This window comes from Zootermopsis nevadensis, unplaced genomic scaffold, assembly GCF_977971745.1.
Source record: "Zootermopsis nevadensis isolate Lab colony 2312 unplaced genomic scaffold, Znev_1.0 Znev_ptg000017l, whole genome shotgun sequence".
In the NCBI taxonomy this organism is placed as follows: Eukaryota; Metazoa; Arthropoda; class Insecta; order Blattodea; family Termopsidae; genus Zootermopsis; species Zootermopsis nevadensis.
This window is the reverse complement of record NW_028259149.1, coordinates 13,462,343-13,489,127: the sequence shown is the minus strand read 5'-3', so window position 1 is coordinate 13,489,127 and position 26,785 is coordinate 13,462,343. Positions and strand designations below refer to the sequence as shown.

At 36.7% G+C, this 26,785-nt stretch overlaps 1 protein-coding gene across 8 annotated transcripts in view; it reads right to left on the bottom strand.

The window, feature by feature from the left end:
• cmb (combover) overlaps positions 1-26,785 on the bottom strand; it is a 44,854-nt gene that overhangs the window by 10,032 nt on the left and 8,037 nt on the right. For 5 of the 8 annotated variants that reach the window (XM_087350546.1, XM_087350538.1, XM_087350539.1 and 2 more), the window contains 21 exons: positions 26,492-26,638; positions 25,668-25,805; positions 24,599-24,676; positions 23,735-23,821; positions 22,641-22,871; positions 21,203-21,356; positions 20,731-20,924; positions 19,586-19,812; positions 18,943-19,185; positions 18,437-18,617; positions 17,734-17,890; positions 16,463-16,583; positions 15,886-16,005; positions 14,498-14,682; positions 13,424-13,626; positions 12,159-12,348; positions 10,567-10,751; positions 8,507-9,189; positions 2,976-3,185; positions 766-1,404; positions 8-254 (listed from right to left, as the gene is read on the bottom strand). In XM_087350546.1, the coding sequence (XP_087206672.1) occupies positions 8-254; positions 766-1,404; positions 2,976-3,185; positions 8,507-9,189; positions 10,567-10,751; positions 12,159-12,348; positions 13,424-13,626; positions 14,498-14,682; positions 15,886-16,005; positions 16,463-16,583; positions 17,734-17,890; positions 18,437-18,617; positions 18,943-19,185; positions 19,586-19,812; positions 20,731-20,924; positions 21,203-21,356; positions 22,641-22,871; positions 23,735-23,821; positions 24,599-24,676; positions 25,668-25,805; positions 26,492-26,638 (4,620 nt within the window). The remainder of the gene's footprint in view (positions 1-7; positions 255-765; positions 1,405-2,975; positions 3,186-8,506; positions 9,190-10,566; positions 10,752-12,158; positions 12,349-13,423; positions 13,627-14,497; positions 14,683-15,885; positions 16,006-16,462; positions 16,584-17,733; positions 17,891-18,436; positions 18,618-18,942; positions 19,186-19,585; positions 19,813-20,730; positions 20,925-21,202; positions 21,357-22,640; positions 22,872-23,734; positions 23,822-24,598; positions 24,677-25,667; positions 25,806-26,491; positions 26,639-26,785) is intronic. The other 3 variants (XM_087350545.1, XM_087350540.1, XM_087350541.1) reach the window with 3 other exon arrangements.

The window sequence follows — 26,785 nt, the reverse complement described above, 5'->3', positions numbered from 1 at the left end:
CTCTTACTTGAATGGAGTGTTGGCTGACAGTTTGGGGTTTATGACGGCTCTGTACTGTTCCAGCAGCATGATACAGGCTGACAACTTCTTGGATCGACTGTAACGTCTTCTGGCGAAGAGGATCAGAACTTATCATCTGAAGATCACGGAAAAGTTGAATCAAGAAGTGGGGACGATTCTCATTGGCTGATATGAGTGCTGCAACTTCTGAGTACACAGACTCACTGAGGGCTTCAAACAAGGCATTCCCTATACTGAAAACACACATATAGTCTATATGTATCAAATATATGAACAACCTTAGAGGAAGAAATAAATAAATAAATCTTTACATAATTGAAGGAAAGAATGAAAGAAAGAATGGATAAAAATACGATGAACAACAAACAAATCATACTGTTGTGATTTTATGTAACATACATGTTATATGTTTTCTAAGTGAAATTAATACAAATGAAAAATTTATTTTATGAGGAAACATATGAAAGTTAGAAGCATATCAGAGCATGATAAATGCAAGAATATAAAATTTGAACCAAACACTGCAGATGGCAGGGTTACCGCCAGCCCTGTATATGAACAATTGCATGTAATATAGTTGCACAGGCAACACATTAATGACAGCATGAAATAAGAAGTTAAAGGGAATTTGTTGCAGTGTACTACCATGAAGAAAAATCAAACGATGGCAATCCAGCCTCCAGTAAGTCACTCCACTTAGTAAGCAATCTTGGCTCATAACCAGTATCTACTAGATGTACTTACTGTTCTGGTTTTTGGTCTGTGGTATTGGCAGTAGAATCACAGGTAGAAATACATTTCTGTTGTGACTCAGACACTGATGACAATGAAGGTTTGGGATTCTTCCTTTTGCTGACTGCAGGGAATGATACACCTTCGGTCTTAATGTGTGAGAACTCAGACAATTCATCATTTCTGGACCCTTGGTTCTCTTGGTAAGATGACAAACATTCTGATGACAAGGAAAAATTCTGATGCCTTTGAACATCCTGTCCTGCAAGTGATATATTCCTTACATCTGTTGTAATGTCAGATTCAAGATGAAGCTCAGGCACAGAACTAAAATTCTGTTGCCCTCCTGTACTTGGGATACATCTGACTAAACTTCTTATTCCAGAAACATTTGTCTGGAGATGTAAATCCTGTAAAATATTTTCATTTGGCAAAATTTGTCTCTGTGCCCTAGGTCTTGAAATATTTGGCTGATCACCAAAGTTATGCTGATCCCTTGATCTTGGATGACAGCTGGATAAACCTGGAGTTTCTAACAGCCTGTAATGTAGTCCAGTTGCATCTGACACATTGTTATGGGCTGGACCAGGGAGGCTGATATTGTCCTGGGTGCTCTGGTATTGCTCTGTATTCAGTTTTTCCTTCCGAGACCTGAAACATAATTAATTGCAAACAATTAACACTCTGGCAGTGCAACCTAAAAGTTCAACACAGTCAACCCCAAAGTCCATTAGTGCACAACACCTTCCAATCCCAAACCTTACTTCCTTAAGATGCATCTCAATATTATCCTTCCAACAACCTGGTGACTGAACATTGTCATTAAACACTTTGAAAGATCCTAGATTTGAATCTTGGCAAGGGGGCCATATATTTGATGATTTTTTTTTTAGTTCTTCTTAGCAAATGTCAGGGCAATAACTTAAAATAGGTCAATGTAAATTCCTTCTACAGTATTTCCACTTCATCATTCACAGTCATCCCACTATTTGATACTATATAACTTATGCAGAAGGAAAAGCCTCATACATAACTCAGGAATCAATCGATTGGTCATAATTTTTGATCATGCAAGCGGAAATTTTGTTACTCTCCTCAATTTGTATTAAATATCAACACAATCTGAACATCCATATTTATTATGAAACTTCAAGACCCCGCAATGAACAGTTCTAGCGCTGTTTCCACATCACACGTTCATACCAGTATTGTTGATGACAGAATTAAAAAGCAAGAAGAAGATATGGACTCCAGTGGCATGATGTTTATATAGTCACTCACACAAGAATCAGTCAAATACTGATATATATATATATATATATACATACATACACACACACACATACATACTGAAAACATGGAATGAATGAACACATGCAGCTTGCCAGTAGAGTTCTGAAGAAGGAAATGAGATCTTTTTCCTTATGAACCTGACAGTTATTTAGCTGGTGAAGAAGTTTCATGCATTTATGTAAAATGAAAGTTCTGTGTGTTCACATCAACCCACCAATGGACCCCATCTTGCATTCAATTGCCCAAAAATGTTTGGTGAACAACACAAATTATGAAGCTGCTCTTCATGCAAATTGTTTACAGTATTCTGTTACTACCTGTCTCGTAAGAACAAATATTGAAACACATTGATCTATGTTATTCAGGACAGTTGAGAGAACAGCTTCACATCTTTATACACAGAATGTCCTAAAAAGATGTATACACACATTCAATGAATAAAATAAAGCACTGGCACTTAATGAATTAGAAAATCTACTTGTGTCTTCAGAATGACAACCATTAGCTTTGTGGCACAGCTGACAGGGGTGAGCACCAACTGATAAGCAGTCACTAAGTTGCTGCTATGTATCCATCTTTTTTTGGGACACTGTGTGTATGTATGTATGTGTATGTATGTATGTGTGTATATATATATATATATAAACAAGTAAAAGTTTCTGAAGTGAATGGTAGCACACATTTTCCTACATTTAAGCTGCCCTTAATTTCATAATATCATTTTAATTTGTTATTTTATGAATGAATGAATTTATAAGTTTGATGTTTACACATTACAGATGTCTGGGCACAGCTTGTTGGTCTTATATCCCCACTTCCCAAATTACATACATTTATACATCTTTCACCTTCAATTCTATTTAATCTATTAAAGTATTTAAGGGCTTTGTACCCTTGTATACTAATGGATTTATTATTGGTACACTCACATGTTCTGCTCTGGACCAGAGAATATGGCTCCTCCTATGCCTTGTGACAGAATTGATGTACTTGATTGAGGATCTACAGCCACTAAGCTGCTGGACTGACTAAAAGAGCCTCGCAAAGTGTTGTGAGATCGATCCACGAGGGGGCTTGGGCTGTGTGATACGCCTTCGTTACTCTTCGTACTTGTTGACAACAGGTTCTGACGGGAGTAGCTGACAAGAAACAAGAAGAAACTTTCTTACTTCAACTTATGGGATAGGAATGGCATGTAGCATGTATGAGAAAACAAGAAATTTCATACAAAACTGTTAATGGAAAACCTGAGAGTATGAGACCACTTGAAAGACCAAGGAGTAGATGGAAAGATAATCTCAAAATGAGTCTTAAAGAAACAGGGTGTATGTGCTCAGGATAGGGTCCAGTCGTGATTCTTATGAACACAGTAAAGAACATGCAGTTTCCATAACAGAGAATTTCTGAATGTGGTGTGTAATTATCAACTGCCTGAGAAAGACCAGTACCATGGAGTTAGCATATTAATTTATCTTTTTGAAGAACTTCTTCTCTACTTGCAATACAGTTTGTCATATATTTTGATGGTGACAACAACAAAACATTTCCACCAAAATGGGTCATCCTAAGACAATATTCTTCTTTATCCTCCAATAAACACTCCTCTTGTATCAGTGCCCACACTTTCATTGCATGCTTTTCTACCTTCCCTGACTTGTTATCTCCATCTTGTCCTTGGTCTCCCCAGTGGTCATTTATATAACACCTTCAGTTTGATGTTCCCAAAGGAATCCTATTGTCACCCATGTATAACATATGACCATACCACTGTATTTTTAATTGCAGGAACTTTTATTGTAGTGTTTCTACTTTCAAATGTTGTTTAATGTCAAGGTATCAGATTCTGTCTGCTCATTTAATAAAACACCTTATATGGTTGTGGTAACTATGCTTTAACATTCAACTTAGCATGTTGGCCATTCAGTCCCTCTATGGGTTTCATTTGATTCCCACGGTGAACAGCAACACTTTTCTTACACATCATTAAAAGAATGCAGTTCTGAATGATCACTGTGAAAAGATACATCATCATGTATTATCCAGCAATGATGCTACTTGTAAACAGCCACATACATCATTCATCATGTAATCTAAGTGCAGACACACAGTGCAGAATTAGGTAGAGCTGAGACATAAAGGCCATTGAATACACATGCAACAAATACTGTGAGCTTCTTAAAGGTTCTCATTCCACATCAGCAGTTAGAACATCTTCAGTGGGTGGCTTCCATGGATGACCTGCACTGACAAGTGCAAGAAGTGTAAGACTTTCTGTCTCCCAAAGACACTGCTCTTATCATCTAAACATATTAATGTCTCAATGACATCCAGGATAATGTTGAGTAATACTTCCATGATGATGCTCCAATTCTGCTATCACATGTATCTAGGTTTAACAGCATTTTCACATGGTATCACAGCGGAACTGGTACTACCTCAAGCACTGGTCCTTAACGTACTTCATGATGATGAACTACATCCATTTCACTATTCACAGAACCAGAAAATTGTCTTCTATATTCTATAGACGCAGTTCTGCAATGGTTGCATCAACAACCATCTGTTGACATGCTCTATGAAAGTATGTTTTTGACCAACATGTGTTTTACGTGTGAGGGTATCTTTAATGTCCAAAATAATCACCTCTGGTCACACTGTTGTACAATTGGTAATGCCAGTATGCTATGGTGTGTACAGGAAAATATTATGTGATACACTGCCACCTGTCTCCAAATGCATGGCATTCCTTTTAACATGTATTACGAGCATAACAGGAACACTACTGCAGGGACTTTGAACTTCATTGTCCATGTTGTTTCTCCCATTATCTTATTTGGGTGCAATCCTTTACTGGCCCTTTTGACAGTGATGTACCTTAAAATCTAAACATCAGATAATGTGTATTACTTAACATCTGGTGCATATTTTTTGTACAATAATTACCACTATGGAAAACTTGTGAACATTTCTTTTTTTACCACATATAAGTAACCACTGTGATTTAAATAGTTAATCTGCTAAGGGTTGGATTTAGGAGAGAAGTGAAACTATTAATGACTGAAAAAACTACATTTCTCTTGTTAGCACTTGTAACCACATGCTTGTGAATAGTCAGCACAGATACATTTACATTAAACACACTAATCTCAAAGTATAGCTCCTACTCATTCTTGACCTTGGCACTAGATGGGGGTGAGTGGTCAGCATCACGCCCCGGCCACACTTTACCCCTGGAAAAGGACCCCGGTACCCACGGATAGGAGGCTGGGTGGGCCCCAGAATCACTGGATGCAGAAGCTAGAGGAAAAATCCCCTGCCCGTCAGGGATCGAAACCCAGTCGTCCAGTCTGTAGCCAGTCACTATACTGACATATAATCTGTAAGAGGTTTACCGATGTTCGACAGGTCCTTGCTATCTCCATAACTATCATTCTGATGATGGAGGCAGCAAGGACCTCTGAAACCTTGGTAAACTTCTACTAGTCCCCAGATAATGCACTGTTGATTTACTATCTGTGAGTCAGTAGTTTATACCACAGACATTGGCTGTAAAAGTCTATGATCAATATTATATATTACAGAATATTAGGACTGGTAACAGTCTTCACTTGAAGCCAATACATTCATGCTGCTGCATTATAACAAGAATATGAAAAGGGAAAACACTCAAATTAGTAAGTGATAAGCAGTTAATGTAACACAGACACACACACAAATTTCAGATTACATCACTTACCAATCTTGTCAGGTGTTTTCAAATACCGAAGAACTTTGGTCACAGCTATAATTTCTTCATCACCAATGAGGAAATGTATGTGAGGAGGTGCAAGTTTTGTGCACATGTACTAATAAGAATGGAATATGTAGAGGACAAGCAAGAGAATTTTTAAAGGGTTTATTAGAAGAGTACTGGATGAAGCTGTAAAAGTATGTACCATGGATATAATGCATCGTGTGATACAAAAAACTGTATCTTGCTAGTTGCAATGCCAACAGCACTACATCGAAAATACAGCAGTAAGACTAGGGTGGCATTATCTTAAGGGCCATTATTTCCAACTGTGCCACGTGTACAAAGTCAAAACTTCCATGCTTGTTTATTCATACTGAGCTATAATGTAATTACTTTTATTTTACAAGATGGTAATGGAAGTGAGTTGTAGCTTGCTCATTCACATGAAAGTTTTATGTCATTACAATAGAGCAGTTTTTCAGGCGTGTTTGCAATGCACCTGCAAAAATGCATATATCACCTTTGCTATGGATGTAATTACTCGAGAACCGTTGAGTGGATTTTCATAAAACTTTGTATTGAAGAGTTATACTAAAATCTGTCAGTACATTCAAATTTTGGTTGAAAAGGAACAATAATAACAGACAATACCTCAAGACCCAAATTCATTCATTTCTGTATGTGGAAGTGAATCTGCCATACACACTGCCCACAAAAAAGGTACTGACCCCAGACAACTTTGATATCACTGATGCCATTTTTGAAGGTCAAAGGTTATGTGTTGATGGAACAAACAGTTTCAAATACTTACTCTACTTGTATGACAGCGTTCATAAATTTAGAATTTGGAAAATATAAGAACAAACACACCAGGACTGTTATACTTTGCATACATTTCCTGTGCTTTATTGTGGTGATATAAACTGTTACAAAAGAATGGCCAACACTGATTTTGTATCACCAGTGACTGGTTGCTTTCTCTGCTTTTTGTTGTCTTGTACAGATTAAGTAATGTCTGTGCAGTAAATTGTGCATGCAGATTATCAGTATTTCCATTTCTTCATAACAGAAAATGTGTCACCTCAAGCTGCTCAAGATTAGAAGAAATATGTTTCAAAAATAGTTACACATGGCCACGTGTCTGACTTGTGGCAAGTACTATACTTGAGCAGAGTCAGTGTAGCTCGGTCAATATAGTGCCTGACTACAAATTTGATGGATGACTTTGCTTTGATCCCTGGCACGGGCAAGGAAATTTTCTTGTAGTCTATGCATCCAGACCAACTTTGAATGGTGCCAAAGCTAAGACTATAGCATCAAATAACTGGATTATTAATGAATAATGAACTGAAAAGTATGTGTAAGGAAGATACCATATTGTAAGTAGGATTTGAGGTTCTCATGGCAGGGAGTATAAAAATAGCTTCCTTCTCAGTTATATCACTGTGTAGTCAGGTAGATGTTTACCAACATTTCAGAGGTCCTTGTTGCTTCCATCATCAGGGTGATGAGTAACTCAGTGCCCTGATGATGGAGGCACCAAGGACCTCTGAAATGCTGGTAAACTTCTACCAGACTACACAGTGCTACAACCCAGAAGACAGCCATCTTAAATCATGTCCTATTTTAAGACAAAAAACTGGAAGAGTAATCAAGTATAGTTGCTGCAGATATTTTCATTGCTCATCATACCCCTTGGGAATCAATGGCAATGGGCATTTGCATTCCATGTTGTTTATTATGCCTTAATAAAATATGGATTTCCAGGATCAATAAAGATAACTAGTCTAAAGGCAAGAATTCAAATTAGGATTTTCTACATATGAACCAACAGTGATAACTATATACTCTCCACAAATATCAGGTGAATTTGTCAGTCACAAATTAACAGTGACTTCATGAACAACTACAACTATTAAATTTAATTGTTATTAAATATTTATTGTAGGATATTCTCTTCTGAAATACCACAATTTTGACATGGTAAAACTTATTTTAAGTTCCTTTCAATGTCATAAATTTTACAAGTGTGCAATACTCACAAGGTTCTACAGTGAATATAGGTCACTGCAAAAATCTGCTCTCTTATCCCTACATGTTAATAAGCAAGTAACTGATAACAATCAGAACCATTCAGAATGTACCTCACTTCTTCAAAGTCTGTGACATATAAACAAAAATCATCATGTGAAGGCTACAACGAACAAAATGTATACATTTAAGAAGCTGTAAATAAAGGTAAGCCATTTGTTTTATTATTTTTTATGTTTAAAATCTATTTTTAGCAAATAAATACACTTTCCAACTTCCCATTCAACTTGTAACTCTATGCATAATTAAAGCACAGTGTAAAAGTCATGTTCATCCATCCTATATTATCAAATACTGAGCAAATTCTGATGACACAACTACAGCAAATGTTGACCACAATTAATATTTATTAGTTTTCTTTAATTTTCAATATAACACCTCTTTTACGTGAAGTTTAAATCAAACTTCATAAATTATCTGAAGAACAGCTCTACAAAAAATTCAAACATGATATAAAATACAAATATCATTGATATCTGCAACTTTAAAATGAAACACTTTTTGATGAGGTGAAATATTTAAAGAAAAAGGAGAAAAGATAATTTCTGCTTTATGCGGCAAAGACTGCAAAGAAATAAGTAATAAAAAATAAAAACAACAACAAAAAGTGAGTTTTACAAGAATGAGCAGTTTTACCTTCTAAAATTATCCCAGTAGTTGTTTGCCCTGTTTCCTGGTGGGACCTGATTGTTGAGGGCTGGTACAGGTGAAGGAGTTGTGTGTCCCTGTAGGAGTCCTGGTGTCCCCCCTGGAGCCCCATGTTGCAGCCAAGGGGCACCTGAACCAGGCTGAGGGGCAGAGCACTGGATCAAAGAAGACAGAGGTTGCTGTTGGGACCGGTTGTTGAAATTCACATTGTTATTTACAGGAAATGGCAAGGTCATGGTACCAGCAAGAAAATTATGTGCTGGAGTTGGACTGAAGTTTGGAACAACATTATTCAAGGGTGTGTTTGAAGGGCCAGCATCAGGGTGATGCGGAGAGAAAACAGAGTTAGCAGAGGTTGTTGTCTGCGAGAGATTAGGCAGGGAATGGGCACTGGTTACTCCAGACGAAGCAGTCATTTCTTCAGGTGACTGGAACAGACCTCCACTGTAACTCAGCTTCAGATTCTGGTGGGGAGTAAAGGAGGTCAAGTTAGGGTTAGTTATGGTCTGTTGGAGCCTTGTAAGATTTGACTGGGATTGATGTGGTGTTGGATGTGCGCTATTCTGAGTGGATGCGATGAGTATAGCTTCTTCAGGCTGACCAATCACTGCAGGTGATGAATAACTTTCACCTCCATGACTGCCATTTCCACAAGATGTTTTCTCTTGAAGCTGCGAAGGTAATAATGTACATACATAAATATAAATAGTCTAGAATTCTCACAAAATTGGCAGTAAAGTCATTCACAAGACACATACATTTGTTATTTCACTAAACTATTACAGCACAACTGAGTAACTGATATCTTCAGTTATTTAACAAAGCTATTTTAATGTTACAGTTTACACACCATCAGTGAAATGTAAAAGATGATCACAGGTAAAGAGTAGGTGAGGATTTTGAAGGAGGCAGTACTTTTGAAAGAGACTGGGGGGGGGGGGGGGGGACTTTTTCACACCTCATTCAAGATGACTGGTAACATGCCTAAGATTTGAACCATATACCTCCTGAATACAAGTCTTAATTGTTACTGATACACCAATCTGGTTGGTAACTGTGACACAGTGTACAGTTACATGTCTAAAACAATGTCAAAACTTAGGCATAATACAATAGGAATGTGTAAGTTACAACCAAATTCAGAAAGGATATGCATGTTGGACAGAATATTCTAAATCTTGTAAGACCAGTTTTAAGTTGAAAGAAGTTAAATACCAGATGGGAAGACAAATGCCATTCTTCTAGCCATTGGATTCCAGTGTATTTATCTCCCAGAGTAAAGCAGCTGAACTGTGAAACTGATCATTCACCTCCACCTAATGCCAAATTCTAAACTGCAATGGGGTCTACTTCCATACACCCTACACCTAGTGCTGAGTTTAGGTATGAAGAAAATTTACCTTCAACTATGAATAAATCTTTATTGTAAATGACTGCCTGATGGGTTATTATGGTGATGCTGATAATAATAAGCAGCAGGAACAATGTATGATGCTTATTTTCCTTCAAAAGCTTCACTCTATGAGGCTATCAAGAATTTAAATTAATAATAATGCAATTATGTGATCATTTTCTGTGCAGTAAAAATTTTGACATTAAATTTGCAGATACCCTAAAAGATCGATTCACCTGTAATAATATTGTTTGAGACCCTATAAAAGCAGAACATGCATATTTATCAAATACTATTACCACAAAAAACTTAGGATCCTATCACTACATAGTACTGCAGTACAGTAGCTAGTATTGCTTCAAACTCACAAATTCAAAAAGTCCTGATGCTGGAAAATTGAAAAGAATAAAAACAGACTGACCCCTTGTGACATTATATTCATGCTAAGTTTCATAAAAATCTGGCTGAAAAGTTAATAATGCGGACTGATATGGACATAATACTATAAGCCTATTTTTTTTATAAAATATGGAAAGTGCACCAAGATACCGAACAATCATATCACAAATACCCACATAATAATTAAAGGAAATATAAAGCTAATCATACATATTATTCACACAGCTTTAACACACATAGTAACAGGTATACTCACAGCATGAACTGCTGACCTCAATGCCATAATTTCTCTTTGCTGCAACCATAGGAGTTGGCAACATTGATTCACTGTCGTTAACAACATCTGCTGCTGCTGTAGCTGACTTGCTGCAAGTAACTGCTGGTAGTAAGTATCAGGAAGTGAAGTAACATTTGCTGGAAGGAGGTGACTGCCAAGCCCACCTGAACAAGAATCAAGTAACATTTTGAATCCCTTAATATTCTCAGGACTGACTAACAAGTTGCCAAACTTATTTGTAGCTCACAGACACTTTTAAGACAGCAACTTTCCACAAACACAACATAATGCTTGATTCACACACACCTGAATGATTTAAGGCTAGTGTCAAGAAATGTCCAGAAAATGTTATCCAATGGGCCCAACAGATTAGATTCTATACTTTTACTGATGACACAAGCAGAGCCAGCATTCAAAACAGCGTGTTTTAACTAACACTGTATGTTTCTTTGCTTACAGAAGGAAAATGTCTAAGAAGATGCAACAGTTCATTGAGGATATTTGGGAATAGGTTCCTGAGGGGAATCAGTTATTTTACTAATCTGTCACATGGAAATTAGCAATGAGGTCTTCTTGGGCAATCAGCCATTAGGAAGTCACAAAAAACTGATATTTTGAGAACCGTCTAGGTCTTCATCATCACGGAACTGATATCTACAGAGCCCAGGATGTCCCACAACATCAGTTCCCTGATGATGAGAACTGAGATGGTTCTTGAAACAAACATTGGGTATTTGTGACTACCTGATGCAGATGATTGCTGGAGAAGTCTTCACTGATATTAGTCACAGTCCATACTGTGTACTGTGGGTCGTAGGTGACCGAAGACATGATGTAAATAAGACGCTGGTCTCCTGTCACACAGTATGGAATGCCACCAGCCCAAACTCAACCCCCTCAAACACCCCAATTCTTTATGAACTATTTTATGAAGCTGTACAGCATTCTCACTTGCACTTTCATCTTTCTAATAATCCAGGATCTTCATGATGTGTCACATACCTAAAATATCCTACGCCCTGTAAATAATATTTTATTACTGTTTCAACACATATCAATAATTGTATCTTTCTATTCACTTTAAAAAATGTATGAAATTTATGTTGATAATGGGTCTGTTTTCAAAATCCAACTGTGTTACCAATACTTGTAACACTGCATCAAAATAACTTCTTGCATGTCAGCCTGAATTCAGTGAAACATGTAGCCTCACAAGTTTGTCAGTTTATAGTTCTGTGTAATGGATTAATAAAATAACTGGTATGTCACAATGCACAACAGAATGCTTCAGTATAAAATAGCTGAGGGAATCATTTGGATCTAAGAGGAATGAAGTGATACAAGTTTCAAGAAAACAGTGTGATGAGAAACGTTATAATTTGTACCCTTAACCAAATATTGTTTGTAAAATCACTGGCCTATCACTATTATAAAACTTGTCTTTTCTTCTCAGCATATAATTTGCAGATGGTATTTCTCTAACAACTGAAACATCACTATTGCAAGTTACTGAATACAGTAAATGGATGCAGAGATGCAGAGATGCAGAGTTGGTGCTACTTGGATCTTACCTGCTATAACTGAATGGGCTTGAGGGTGGGGTGTAGAAGGGTATGGTGGAGGTGGGAAACCCCAGTGAGGCAATAAGTTGTTGCCAACTCCAACAGAAGTAAGCAGGTTGTTTCCATGTTGCTGCTGTTGTGATTGTTCCAGCAGCATGCTCTGGCACAAATTGCTGGTGACCTCCAGCTGATGCTGCAACTGTACAAGAAACACCATCCTAAATTGGTGTGTAGCAACATTCAGAATTTAAATATTCTTCACAAAAGTTTACCAGTGCGGTAATAGAAGTAGGACAATAATGGGAACTTTGTCAGTGCATGTCATCTTACTGACCTGTGCTGACATTTCTTTAATAAAATGTTGGTGTCTCAATATTTAAAAACATTTTTTATACTTATTACTTTTCACAACAACCATCCTGAATCTTAATATATATTATTTCTTTATCATGTTCATTTTGTATTATTTGTTCTTACAATTTTCTTATAATGTTAAGTTTCTCTATTAACTGCAATGCATAAAAATATATACACTGAAAAATTCAAAGAATTATAAATAAGAACATAACCACAGAATTCCACAACAGTAGACCAATATGTGGTCTGGCATGCTGCAACTGTACAATCTTACCACTATCCTCACTTCCTGTTTATGATCTTCCTAATCGTTGTTTTTCTAGAGGCATTTATACCGAAATGCTACATGCTTTCCTTGTCTCCCCAATCTTACATTTCAGCCATTCTTCTCTGATCCACAACCATTAACTACCATTTTCACCAAACTGGCAAACACTACAACTCAAAGGAACTGACTGCAAAACACTAATATTTTAAAAAGATCAAGCACATGTAGCATCTACTGTCTACCACCATGACCACTGAACAAACCTTCACAGAGTAAAGTACTGAAAAAAGGTATTGTTTGACCACATCACCTGCAGACCCTCCCAAAACCAACCACCACCACCTGCTGAAGTCATCTTGGAAAGATGTTGAAAGTCTAGTTTACAAGTGTTTGTGTTTATGTAAAAATATGTTGTACATGAGGTCGTGCATAGACAATCTGCATACCAGACAATCCACACATGGATAATTGTGAGTTTACTGTATATGTAATGAAATATAAGGAAAATCGACTCTGTACAGGATGATATTGAAATGTGATTTATTAGCTTTGCAGCAAACATATTAATATTATTCGGTATGCATATTAACAGAGAATGCATTTTGGAAATATGTGTACTGTACTAAACTTATTTTGTAATGGTTCTCACCTGAAGTGCTTGCTGCTGCCACCAGCTGGGGCTGGAATTTGAGCTCATGAGGCCTGTGTTATGCAGGGTTGCAGAACTACTGCTGTTGTTATTGTCTAGATTGTTGGATGATGAGACCAATTCATCAGCTGTACACAGATTTTCTTGTCTCATCTGGTGAGATGAAGGAGTCCAAATGGCTCGTGGACCAGATGTTCCACTGTCTATAAACCATAGTTGTACATACTGTAGTACAGATGGGAAAAAGAGAGAGAGAGCACAAATCTTTTCTTACCCATGTGCCAAACATTTACACAATGAAAAATCTAGGTTTGGAGATAAAACTCCATACATTCCAGAGCTTGGCATTTATAAATGAGTGGTTAACTTCATGCCCTGCATATTTTACCTGCCTTCTCCATTTTGAAGCTGTAAAACAATGTATAAAATGAAAAGCCTGATACAAATAACTACTGTGTTCACAGACACACACACACAAGAAAAACTTTTGTTGCATTGCAATATCATATTTAAAATATGACCAAATTAACAAAAGCTGGTACAGACACAAAACTAGAAACTGGAATTCATCTATCTGGCTGTAAGCACGACAATTAATAAACTGATCTACCACAGGACATGATCGTCAGCTAGTTCCATTCACCTCCCATCCTCAAAACCTATCAAAGATCCATCTCAACATTCTTCTCTCATAACTTTTCAGCCATTCAAGTGACATTTTTCCAAGAGGTTTCTCCACAAACACTCTGTATGAATTCCTAACTCCCAATCCTAATCACATGTCCATGTCATATTCTATGAGTTGTTTTTAACAGTTTATCTCAGTTCCTTAAGTAAATGCTGGAACAGTACCTTAAAACAGGCTACATTCTTCCACATCTTTCTGAATTTATCCTCCACTAATTTGATATGCATGACAGATTTATAAAAATGAAAATGTGTCACATAACAAAACCATTGATGGACACAGAAATATAAATTGGAAAAATGTAATACTAGAAATAAGTGTATATATTTCTACACCATATTCTTAATTATGAACAACCTTAATTTTGTATTAGCAACTTTCCTCACCTGCAGACAGTTTCCTCCAAACATTGTGAGAGGCAGGGCCTTGTCTCTGTGAACGAGAACAGCTTCCAGCAGAGGGAGGAACACGGCTGCTAGATCCAGCTATGCTTGCAGCATTACTGTGGCTTGTGTTCATATTTCCTGACAGCGATAAGCGGCTTGATTCCAAGGACATGCTTAACAGGTCCCTGACAAACACAAAACCAAATGATGCATATAAAATCACACAAAATATTACAAAACACACAATGTGCCTATTATGCCCTATTAAGAAGAAATGCGAATGGAAAATAAGAGAACTGAAAGCATACTACAAACAGGAGAAATGTAATTCCAATGGGCAGAAGGGGAAAGAGAAAAAGAGAGAAAGGATAAGAAAACAAAATCCAAAATTAAGATATTACAAAATATCTGGAAACAGAAATACTATATGAAACAAAGTATGGAAAGAGCTCGTGCAGAAATAAGTGAAGTGATTATGGGAGAACAGAGAATGGAGAAGACTGTCAGAAGACATACATAGCGGAAAGAGATCAGAAAAAGCACTCATAGGAGGAAACAAGGAGAAGACTACATCATAAGAGGAAAAACAGGGGACACACTGAAGAGAGTGCTTATGGATGACGTAGAACAATGCAAAAAAGCTTTGCTGTATGTTGGAAAGATGGGCACAGGTGGGTTATGGAACGTCGATAACTTTCTAATAAGTTAAAATACCTTGTCTTTCTACATGGTCTTTGGAAATATTGTCAAAGTTGCTTGTGCAACCAATTCTAATCCCCTGTCACATTCAATATAGAAGGATGTAGCAAACCTGAAAGTCCTACTGCCTCATTTAACATAGTATAACTTCTTACAATTTTAAATATTGAAAGGGCATAACTATAAATGTATCTTTGATTCTGTATGGACATACAACTTGGTCCCTCACATTAAGGGAAGAACTCAAACTAAGGATGTTTGAGAATGAAGTTCTAAGGAGAATATACAGACCTAAGAGAAAGTAACAGGAGGTTTGATGCATAATAAAGAGCTTCATAATTTTCACTCTCCACCAAATATATTATTAGGATGAACAAACTAAGGGTTATGCAATGGTTTAGGCATCCAGCACATATGGCAGACATAAGAAATGTGTACACAATTTTAGCAGGAAAAAGTGAATGTTAGAGACAACATAAAAGGATAATATTGAAATGGATATTCAAGAAATATGATACGAGAGTGTGGGTTGGATGACCTGTAGTGGAATAAAATTTCAATAACAACAAAAACCAACCAAGTGGCTCAAAAAGTCATGGGGGAAGGAACAGATATGTGGACATGATACCGTAAGCACATCTTTCATTATAAATCAAAAATGGTCTAAATTTTCTGGAAGAAGTTTATACCTTGTGGTTGTCATGGTCTGTGACAAAGGATCTTTGTTGTTGCTGCTATTGTTTAACTGAACCAGTGAACCGGCACGGAATGCTAGATCTTCCTCCTCCTCTTCATCTTGGGCTTCGTCACTGCCACATGAGAACGTTACACAATAATTACGACATTCAACAGTCTAGTGTAGCTGTAATGGCCTAAGAAGTTACTAGCTATCCTGCCTGAGAATTTTCATAGTTTTATCATTCTCTATAAAAAAATTCAGGGACAGGGTCTTCACAAATACCATAACTGCCTCCTTCCAAATGCTTATGTTCTCATTATTCACTACCCTTCTCATATCTTATATGATGCTGTATAACCTACAGAGCTGAAGCAGCACTGCTTAAAAAACAAGAATAGATGACATATTTTAAGCAGAAACTTTGCCTGAAGTGACAGAAAAAAAAATTCAGTTAAGACAGCCAACAGTATGGTCACATGTTCCTTCTACCCCAACCTGCTCAGTAAAACGTCAACTGTATCTGCAATAAACAAACATCAAGACCAATGAGTTATGTATGCCAACAGCATTTTAAAACATTCACTAACCTTGAGTAGCCAGCACTCTGCTCCTGAATATCATTATCCTGATCTGCTAGATCATCCAATGTTCCCTGTGTGGAGCCACCCCATGTAGCATTTGCTGTTCCTTCAGCCAAGAAACTGTATCCTGCAATAAACATGCTGTAGTCAAATACTGTCAAATGCATTTTATCATAATCTAGAAGTAAGTCATCCTCCAACTTATTCACACACTCAGTCCTAAGCTCGCTAGCGCACTCACTTTTCTATGAATATTGTCTTATACCAAGATGGCATATGTCACTTTTCAAATGCTACCCAGCACTCATGACTGTCTTTAAACCTTAACATAAAATCTCTACAATTGAAACAGTGTCATCAAATAGCTTTAGAATCAACATTCACTCACGCATGCACCCACCCACACACGTCAAAGTAGAGTGCTTTACGCTCCTGCTTCATACTCACAAGGTTTTGGGTTTTGATTCTTAATCTGGAGGCTGGTTATCTGGACTTAAAGTTTGTGGTTTTCCTCAGATCTGCCACAAAAGTGGGATAACGCCATAAAACAGGTCACAATCATTTCATTCTAAATACTTTCAAATCCATAATACTGCAACTTCATACTACAGTAGAGTCCTGATTATCCAACATAAACAGGATGAAAGATGGTTGGATAATAAAAAATGTAGGACAATATAGAATACTAATGAAAAATCCAAGGGTGACTATATTCTTCTGCCACCTTTTGCATAGTTTCACCTCTAGTCTTTGTAAGGTTTCAAATTTTGTTCTATTGAAACAACCACTTTTTTGGTGATATACGATTTGAAGATTTTGCAGCAACGTAAGTCAATAAAATCTTCTGATTAAAAGAAGAAACTGACATTTCAGGGACACAGATGGTCTCTGAAACATAGGTTTCTTCTTTTAACCAGTTGATGCGGCTGATCGCCTGAAAAGATGTAATTGAAATACTTCTTTTATCTTTTCACTTGACATGTTAATGAAAAATCACTACTTTAAGATAAACTGGCACATCACATAAAATAGAATGTCAGATGTCTGAAGGGTGGATAATCTGGACTCTACTGTATGCAATTAATAAATATGAGATAGTATTGTTAAATAAACAATGAATCATGCACTAACTTCAAAAAGCACCCACTAACCCACATACCTGTTCACTCACTAATGCACACATTAACCAACGCCATTACTGACTTCCTGAAACACTGTCTCGCTCAGACGTTACAGATCTAAAGCAGGATGGTGTACAACATCACAGTCTTACACACCTGGTGTCTCAGACTTGTCAGCAGATATCACACTGCACACATCCTGATTGATGGCTGATGTTTGACCTTGATCCTTCCGCATCAATTCCTCTAGTTCTCGTTTCTTGGCCTGCAACTCTGCCTGAAGAAGCAGCTGTTGATGTGTTTGAGCATCTACCTTTAGTAGAAATAAACAGATACAGCTAACAAGTTTCCCATCATTCACAAACCTTTGAGGATTCATGAAAACATCCCTCTAATTTTCTTAATGTGAGGGTTAATTTAACCCATTCATAGCATGGTGGCAGGAAACTGTTTTCCAAGCTGTGTCAGATTTCACAGGCTATATTTAATTCGTATCTAGATACATGCTAGTGGCTGATGACTCTACAAAAAGCTAACGTGTTACACAAAAAACAAAAACAAAAAACAGAAATTCATAAGCTGAAAAGTACCAGAGAGAAAGGAAACGAAAGTTATGTTATCTACCTCAGAATTACAGTGGCTAGGAGAGCTACTGTCCATATATAAAAAAGAGTTTCACAAGATATCACTACCTACACACTACTAAACTCAATTCAAGAAAAACAATTAAAATATGAACAAAAATCTACCAGACAGATTGAGCTGTGCATAATGCTGTACAGTGGTCAACAAGCTGATGTAAGTAGGCAGGATCATGCTAACCAGGTACCAGGTAATGTTACAACTGTTCTCCTCTTACCTGTGTGTTGGTTTTCTTTTCCCGAAATGGAAGTTCCTGCTGAATTTTACTCAGTTCTCTCTGTGCTGAAACTAATCTTTCTCGTTCCTCTTGAAGACTAAGTGTTTGCTGACGCAGATCATGAGTTATTGCCTGAACCATGTCTAGAGTGACTTCACAACCACCTGGCACTGCACTGGGACTATTTAAATTCACATGAATAATTAGATTACACTTTGGTGAGATAGTACAAATTAAGGACAGAAACTGTACCTCTTTGAATTTAAAAACAAAGAAAACAACAAGTTTTTTAATAACTTATGAAACACACTCATCTTCAGATGCTTAAATATATACACACAGGCCAGCAGAAATTATAAATTATGAATTATTTCTGTTTATATTTCCATGACAATACATTTACACTATCTTAAAGATATGAATCAACCAACAATGAGCAAAAGAAAAAAGAAAAAAGAAAGAAGAAGAAAGAAAGATACGAAGAAAATAATGTTTGTAATTCATACCTGTCATACACCTGCTGTTTGACTGGTGTTCTCTCTCTTTCCACACTATGTCTTTGCACCTGTGAGCCTGAAGACAGTTGCGTCTCTCCTCTTCCAGCATCTGAACCCTCGTCTCTGGCTACTTCTTGGCTCAGCAACTCAATGTACTGGTCTGGTACAGGTTGCCCATGACTATGGCATTCTGTTACTATAGCCAACAGATCCTGCAGATGCTGCAATCGCACTTTGGCTTCTTGAAGTTGTCTGAAATTGTCATTGAAATATTTTTGCCTCACAACTTCATGCATATGTGTGGGGCATGCAATTTACATGCAGAATACCATGAATAAGTACAAACATTTGGTTGAAAAACTTTATGAAAATACTTTAGGTTACTTAACAACGTTTCAAGATGAGAAACTGATAAAAATAATGAATATATATGGGTTTTAAAAAAGACACTTTCGTCTTTCGTGTTATTAGCCTAGAAGTAATCAAAAGAAACTACAAAATAAAAATATATAACAAGAGAGCTAGTAATCATGAAAAGAAAAAGTGTAGGTATGTGGAGAATATTAGAACAGATTTTAAAGAAATAAGTTGTGCAGATGTACAATGGTTTAAAATGACTTAAAGATTGATGAAACATGTATCAGAAACATACACAGTCTTTTGCTGGATGTCTTTTGTTCTCTCTACTTCTGAGCCACACTGTGCTATGTTGTCAGGTTTGCTGCTTCCACTGACACTGGTGTTACTGTTGCTGCGTGTGGCACATTTTACACTTGACCCCTTGCTCTTATCTCTCTTCTGTCGTCGAAGGTTTACTGCTTGCTCTTCATGCTCCAAGTCCTGACCTTGTCTTGCTCCTGGTCCCTCATCAGTCCCATTCTGAAGGTAATTAATTACGGATATTGTTTTTCACTGACATGTCTCAAATTTAACTCATCATTAAATAATACTGCAGGGGTGAGTAATCCTGTAACAAAGCTTACATTTCTTGCTATCCTCCCACAAGCACTCCTCTTGTATCTGCATCCACTCTTTCCTTACTCTGTTTTGTATATATTCCCCTCACTTACAAGGAAAGGTCATAAATTTCAACAAAAATGGGATCAACTGAAAACATATGGAAAATAAAGGCATCTGTCTTGCCCTTTTGTCCAATGGGCCTTAGTTTCTAAACATTCACTTATATATGGCAACAGAAATTATGGGTTGCCCAGCAGCTAAAGACAAGGTTATGGACTATTAATGTGGAAGTCCTGGATTTGAACCTCTATATTCCTGACCTTTTCTCAAGGTAGTAAACTTTTAAAAACTACTGAATCAAATGGATAAATCAATTGGGATCAAATGTGTGACTCCCACATTACAAGTCCACAACCTTATCCCTTCCACTACGGGGCCTTAATAGCCAGAAAGATAACTTCTACCACATCAATAACAAAGGGACAAATTTAAAGCATATATTTCAGGAACTATGGCCCACTTGGCTAAAAGTGAGATGTGTGTCTCTTTATTTTCCATTGATCACATTTTCATTTCCATTTTCCTTGTTAGACCCTCTGTCTTGTCCTTGGTCTCCCCAATGATAACTTGACATCGTCATTTTTAAGCTTTCAAGGGACCCTTCTTCAACAATGCCTACACCACCGTATCCTTCATTTCACCAGCTTTTCCTGGAGTTTGTCTATTTTCTACTAACCTGGTTTCATATTTTATACCTTCTTGTCCATTTCTTAATACTCCAGGAAAATGTCATCTGTACCCCCCAGTATCCTGCTCACATTTTCTATTCACACCCACCTGATAGATTTCATTAATGCCCTCCGTGTTCTGAACTTCTGACATAATGCCTTTTAGCTGGGCCAGCTGAGCCCTCATCATGTTCAGTTCTGCTACCTTATCCCGCACAACCTCATAGTCTGCCTCGCCATCTGAGCATTCTGCCTCACCATCTTCACTCCCATCCTTGCTGCTCCCAGCATCTACCTGAGAACCTACAATCACAAAAATGATCAAAAATTGAAATAGTTTTTTTTGCAATGATTTTCTTTAGTAAATTATAAATTATAGTAGATGACACAAAATTTTGCACAAATTCTCATGGTAGTTCTGGAGATTAAAATTTGCAGATGGATGGACATATAAAATTCTATATGTTTTTAAAGAATCATTCCCAGACCTATGTTCACAAGGCCTGTTTGAATCAGTGGGACACTGTAAAGTTCGACTACTGCATATGACGAAGTCTCTGAACTCAGTGTACTGTGTTTACCTGTAGTTACACCAGGAAGATTGTTGAGAGTCTGAAACTCTGCCAGCAGATGGTCCATATGCTGCTTCTTGTATTGCAGTTCTTGAAGCTTGTCTTGCAACACTAGATGTTCAGATACTAGTTCATCATCTCTCTCGCCAAGTATCTGTGCCAGCTTGTGAGATAAATCACATTAATGTAAATGGACATCATCATAATTAGCATATTTATCTGACTATTAGACAAGGTACCTTTACTTTTTTCTCATCCTAAAAAAGGGATCATGTAATATTCCCAAATGGAAAGATATGTAAAAAAATATTAGTTAATGATTTACAGGAAAACAGACATCTGGCAACTGTGGCATAGATCAAAAGTTGCATATATAATAAATACAGAAAGGTAACAAGAAAAAGTTTATTAAAGAATTACATGAGTGTAGAGGATGTATATACATACTAAAAATATTAATATCTTTGTAATAATAGCTCAAGTAAATGAAGTCAATTATATTAAAATGAGAAGAAAATATGTAAAAAATACATTGGACTAGATCAGAAAATTTATATATCTCATAATTAGAATTATAACACACAGTTAGTCAATGGTGAGTAGCAGGGGAAACAAATTACAGGGGGATATATATAAACACACACGTTTATATTGAATGTAATTAATATCTAATATCTGGATAGCAACACAGTTATTGTAGAATGTGATTAAGGGAAATAATTTTTGTCTAAAATATATTGAAGTAGCTGCAGGCAACATTAGCAGCTGATGCACAACTAGCAGAAGGACAGGCTCTAATCTAAGGGCTGTAACTGAACAGAGAAAAGTCTCTTAGATACCAAGCAGGAATTCAAAGACTGACAACTTCCAGAAGGGAAGGGCAGTATTTCAAACCACAGTAATAAACTTGGATAAGGAACAGTTATGGTGAACTATTTAATGTACAGTGTACATCAATGGTCCAAATATTGAAAATGTATTCAAAACTGAAGTTGTTTTAATGAGTTCTACTTTTAAGTATGTGTGGTAACTGTATTCATTAAACTAAAATCAAGTGACACAACATATTATACTGGTGGAATTAAACTTCCTGCTCCTGTGACTCTTGCAGTAGCCAGCAACAGTGCAGGGAAATTAATTTAAACACTGCAAAAGTTTACAGTTAACATATTTGTTAACAGATACCTAGTAGGATGACTCTGCAAACAAAAAACTGACTCAATAAGAAGGAACAACAAAATAAGAAATTTGAATAAGACAAAAGGTGATTCACCTTCTCTGCATTATGGTGGCTAGGACAGCTGTATATAAAGGAAAGTGTTTTATAGCATATAACTCCTGCAAAGTGACCATCTGATGCAAGCAGGAAAAAGAAGCACAGATACAGAAATGTTAAGTCAGGAATGTAAAATATAGTTGCCACTTGCTATTATGAATTGCAATCTACCTGGTTTCTATTCTCATATAATTGATGGAGGGTATGAAGCCGATCAGCAATGTGCTCCATATTGTCTTCGAGACCAGGTGAACTATTAATATTATGCTGAGTCAATGAGGCTTGCGAGTTTGAAGTTCCAGTTGCACATCCTGCAGAACGTTCTTCTCCTGCAGAAAGGGTAACAGATGGCGGGGAAGGGCCAGTACACTGAACACCAACAGCATGTGCCATTAAGATACCCTAAAATATAAAAAAATCAATATTATTTTGTTTATCTTAGTGTGGACCTTGGGCAGGAGACTGTCCAGTATATTGTTCTCCATGCCCTGCCTTACGGCCTCTATAATATGCTGGAACATTGCCTTAGAGAACTGAGGACTGCCACTGAACTACTACATCATACACATGTTGCTGTTTGTGCATGTCATAATAATGTATTCTAACATGTGTCAGAATTTTATGGATTTATTTCTTCTAGATACCATGGCCTCTTTGTAGTTCCAATGTTATCAGCCTAATTGGCATGTAAAAACATAAATTTAAAAATTAAACCAACATAAAAAAATGGCACCTGTATGTGATGAAGTTGATGAGGAAATGGTCGCTGATAATGATTTTATTATGGATTCAAATAACCAACAACAATGACAGTGATTCCGAACAGTGGAAATACTTCAGAAAGTAGCAAAAGACAGTCTGTTAAACCCCCACTTGTTAAACCTAATGCAAAGAAGAAATAGATTATATTTAGGAGTAACATACTGGTGATAGCACATGATAGCAAATGTTGGCCTTGGACATTACTCCACACTCCAACTTTAAATCATTAAATTTTATATTACTTAAAACTAATAATCACATATGAATGAATAACTATGCCTTAGCATAGGAAGAACATAAGTAATGCAGTTCGAGGGAGACAAAATGACTTATCACTTGCTGTCACAGTTATTTCTATGCTTGGAACATTGATATAAAAGCTACATACATAAAGAAGTTTGAGAATCACTGCTTTACACATTATAAACAGCATTATGGTTATAACTATACTGGCAATATGGCAACTAAAAGGTTGGAGGGTACTGCATCGTCACTTTATTTACCTGTTCTGCTCTGGCCTCGTTGAGCTGATCCTGTGCTTTCTGTTGAAGAGTTAGCAAAGCAGCTTGGTGTTCCTGCAGGGCCTGCAACTAACAAGCAATTGAAAGTTAACAAATGTCACTATTATGAATATTACAAACAACCAAAAGCAACCGTTATTTACCGAAATTCAAATAAACTACACTGAAATAATTAAACTGCTTGATGTTTGCCTACAGCCAAAACAGGGACAGAGAAAACTGGTTGACTTATAAAATTAAAGCAATGATTAGCTTTTGGGCTTTGTTTAGCATCTTCAAGGGTCCACGTGGTTGAATGGAGACACACATACTAAGAGAAATAATAATAATAATAATGCCTACTGTTCATTACATTTCCCTTCAAAAACATTTTGAGACATTCAGGTTGTCATGTTTTGTATTATCTTTGAGTGTTAAACATAAATTTTCTACCCGAGACAACCCCTTTAAGGAAGATTTCTTTTACTGAAAAGTGAAAATAGTCTTTACCATAATTATGATTTAACTGTTGTTGAAAATTTTCTGTTTTGGTATCTCAAATGCTGCTTTTCCTGTTTCTACTACTGAAGCAATGACTAGAAGTCAACATATAAAAAAACTAATAACAACATAAAAACAGAAGTAAAATATTGGCTGAAAGAACAGGACAATGACTTCTGTTGGCAGCAGGGGTTAAAAAGCTTACTACAGAATTATAAGTGCCTGTCTTTATGGGTATTAAAAAAAACTTTATGAGTAATACAATAACATTGTATTAAAAGTGTTAAGATTCAGTAAATGTGTACATTGTGAAATTACTTTCTAACTGCCCCTTGCAAGGAAGTAAATATATGAGTAAATATTTACCCTTCTTTGGGATTCCTCCACTTTCATTTTCAATTCATTTCGTCGTGCTGAATCCGATGACTTCAGAACAGCTCCGGTCTGGAAATAACATACAGAAAATTTTGTTAAACCAGAATAAACATGAATATGACAATTGGATTAAGTTTTCACCACCAACTGAGTGCAATTAAGTATTCTTGGGACATCAGTCATTTGAGACTAGAATTAGTTTACAATGTTTTGGAGACTGTCCCCGCCACCAGCATCATCCTTACACAGCTCATCAGCTGGGAAGACCTCATTGCATAATAAACAGATACTTCTCTGTTCAGTAATCCTTTTCACTACTGATGTTCATTTACTGCAGATATAAAACCACTGTTTCAATGCTAACCACATCATAGACATCACTGCATATCATATTTCTCCTTCCAACTTTTTACATATTTGCCATACTGCAAATATTTCAACCAGAAGTTCTAGATGAAGATTTCTGTCTTCTGGGTTGTTGCTCTGTGTAGTCTGGTCGATGTTTACCAATGTTTCAGAGGTGATGATGATGGAGGCAGTATGACCTCTGAAACATTGGTAAACATCGACCAGACTACACAGCGCAACAACCCAGAAGACAGAAATCTTCATACTCACCACTGTGAAAACATCAAATCTTACAGAAGTTGTAGATGTTAATGGGATCCATACATTATGCACTACTTTGTTATGAAGAAATGTTGTGGAGAATACTGGTAAAATCTTCATGTAAATTAAGGTTTATATTGGATCAATTCAAACCAAAATAAAGTTAGTTGAACAACTTTCACTACAGATGCCCCAGTACCAAATCCCAATCAAACCTGTGAAGTAGTTTCCATGATGAAATGGACAGACAGATACACACTCAACCTCACTCAATTCAGCTCAACTTAAGTCTTAATTTAATGCACTTTATGAAAAAACGCATATAAACTGGCAATAAAGTAACACATAAAACATTCTTAATGAAGCAGACATTCAGACATGATTCCACATTTACTATAAAATAATAACAAAACATTAAAATGTTTGCTCCACCCTACTTGTAGATACATACGAGTTCTTCAGAACGAGGTCTGCCACCAGAAGAGCCATGAGCTACTCCTCCACCCCCTCCAGGTGGAACTGGACTGGCATGTAAATTTATACCAACACTGTGAAGGTCTGGCACAGAGTTGGCAGCTTCAGAGCTGCACTGCAACCAGAACACATTCAGCACTCAGACACTGCCTTGACCCTCTCAATGTTAACACCCATACATACTCAGAATACATATTTTGTCTGCACTGCATTGGTCTCAGTAAGTAACTTGGGCTGAGATTTGTTCACATTCTATAAGCTTCTACTTCCAAAGGCACCACTCACAAAAAACAAAACAAAACATTTCTAGGTAGGATTTCACGTTCTCAAGGCAGCAAGTATGAAGATGGCTGTCTCCTGTGTTGCATTACTATTTAGTCTGGTTTACCCATGTTTCAGAAGTTCTTGCTGCCTCTATCACCCTCACTGCCATGAGAACCTCAAATCCTACTTAGTACAGACCAAATTTTTTAATATTACTTAGAGGAGCATTGGTTTCAAACAGTTAAGTAATATACTTCACTCTCACATAACATCATTCGCTTACGTTCAAAAATTTCTACAGTACTTTGTTATAAATGATAAATAAGCTTCTTTAATTATGAATAAATTTTGATACAAAACTGTAGTCCTAGGAAAAATGTCAGTATTCACACAGTACACTGGGCTACATGCAAGTGTTAATGTTACTAAAGCTTCACTTCATACAGCTTGAGAAGGGATTTTAAAATCTGACAAAATTAATCTGTTTAAACACCTAGAGTGACACACAAAAAGTACACAACAAAAAGTTTCTGTCACCTCAGATACATTTTTCCCTGATATAGTTTCTTGGGTCTTAGGTTCAGGGTCTATGGCCAAAGAAGGAAGGAATTCTTGAAGCTTCCCTTCACTCTCTTTCAGATCTGCCACCATCTTGGACAACTTGTGATACTGGGCTAGGTGGTGCTGTGTGATCAACAGCAACCAGTTACGACAAGGCTACGATTCTAATTGCATGATTTATAATGAATTTCAAATGAGGAAATAAATACATAAGAAAAGAAAACAATCACCTACTTAGCTGAGGAGAGCTGATATTACAAGGAAAAGAGA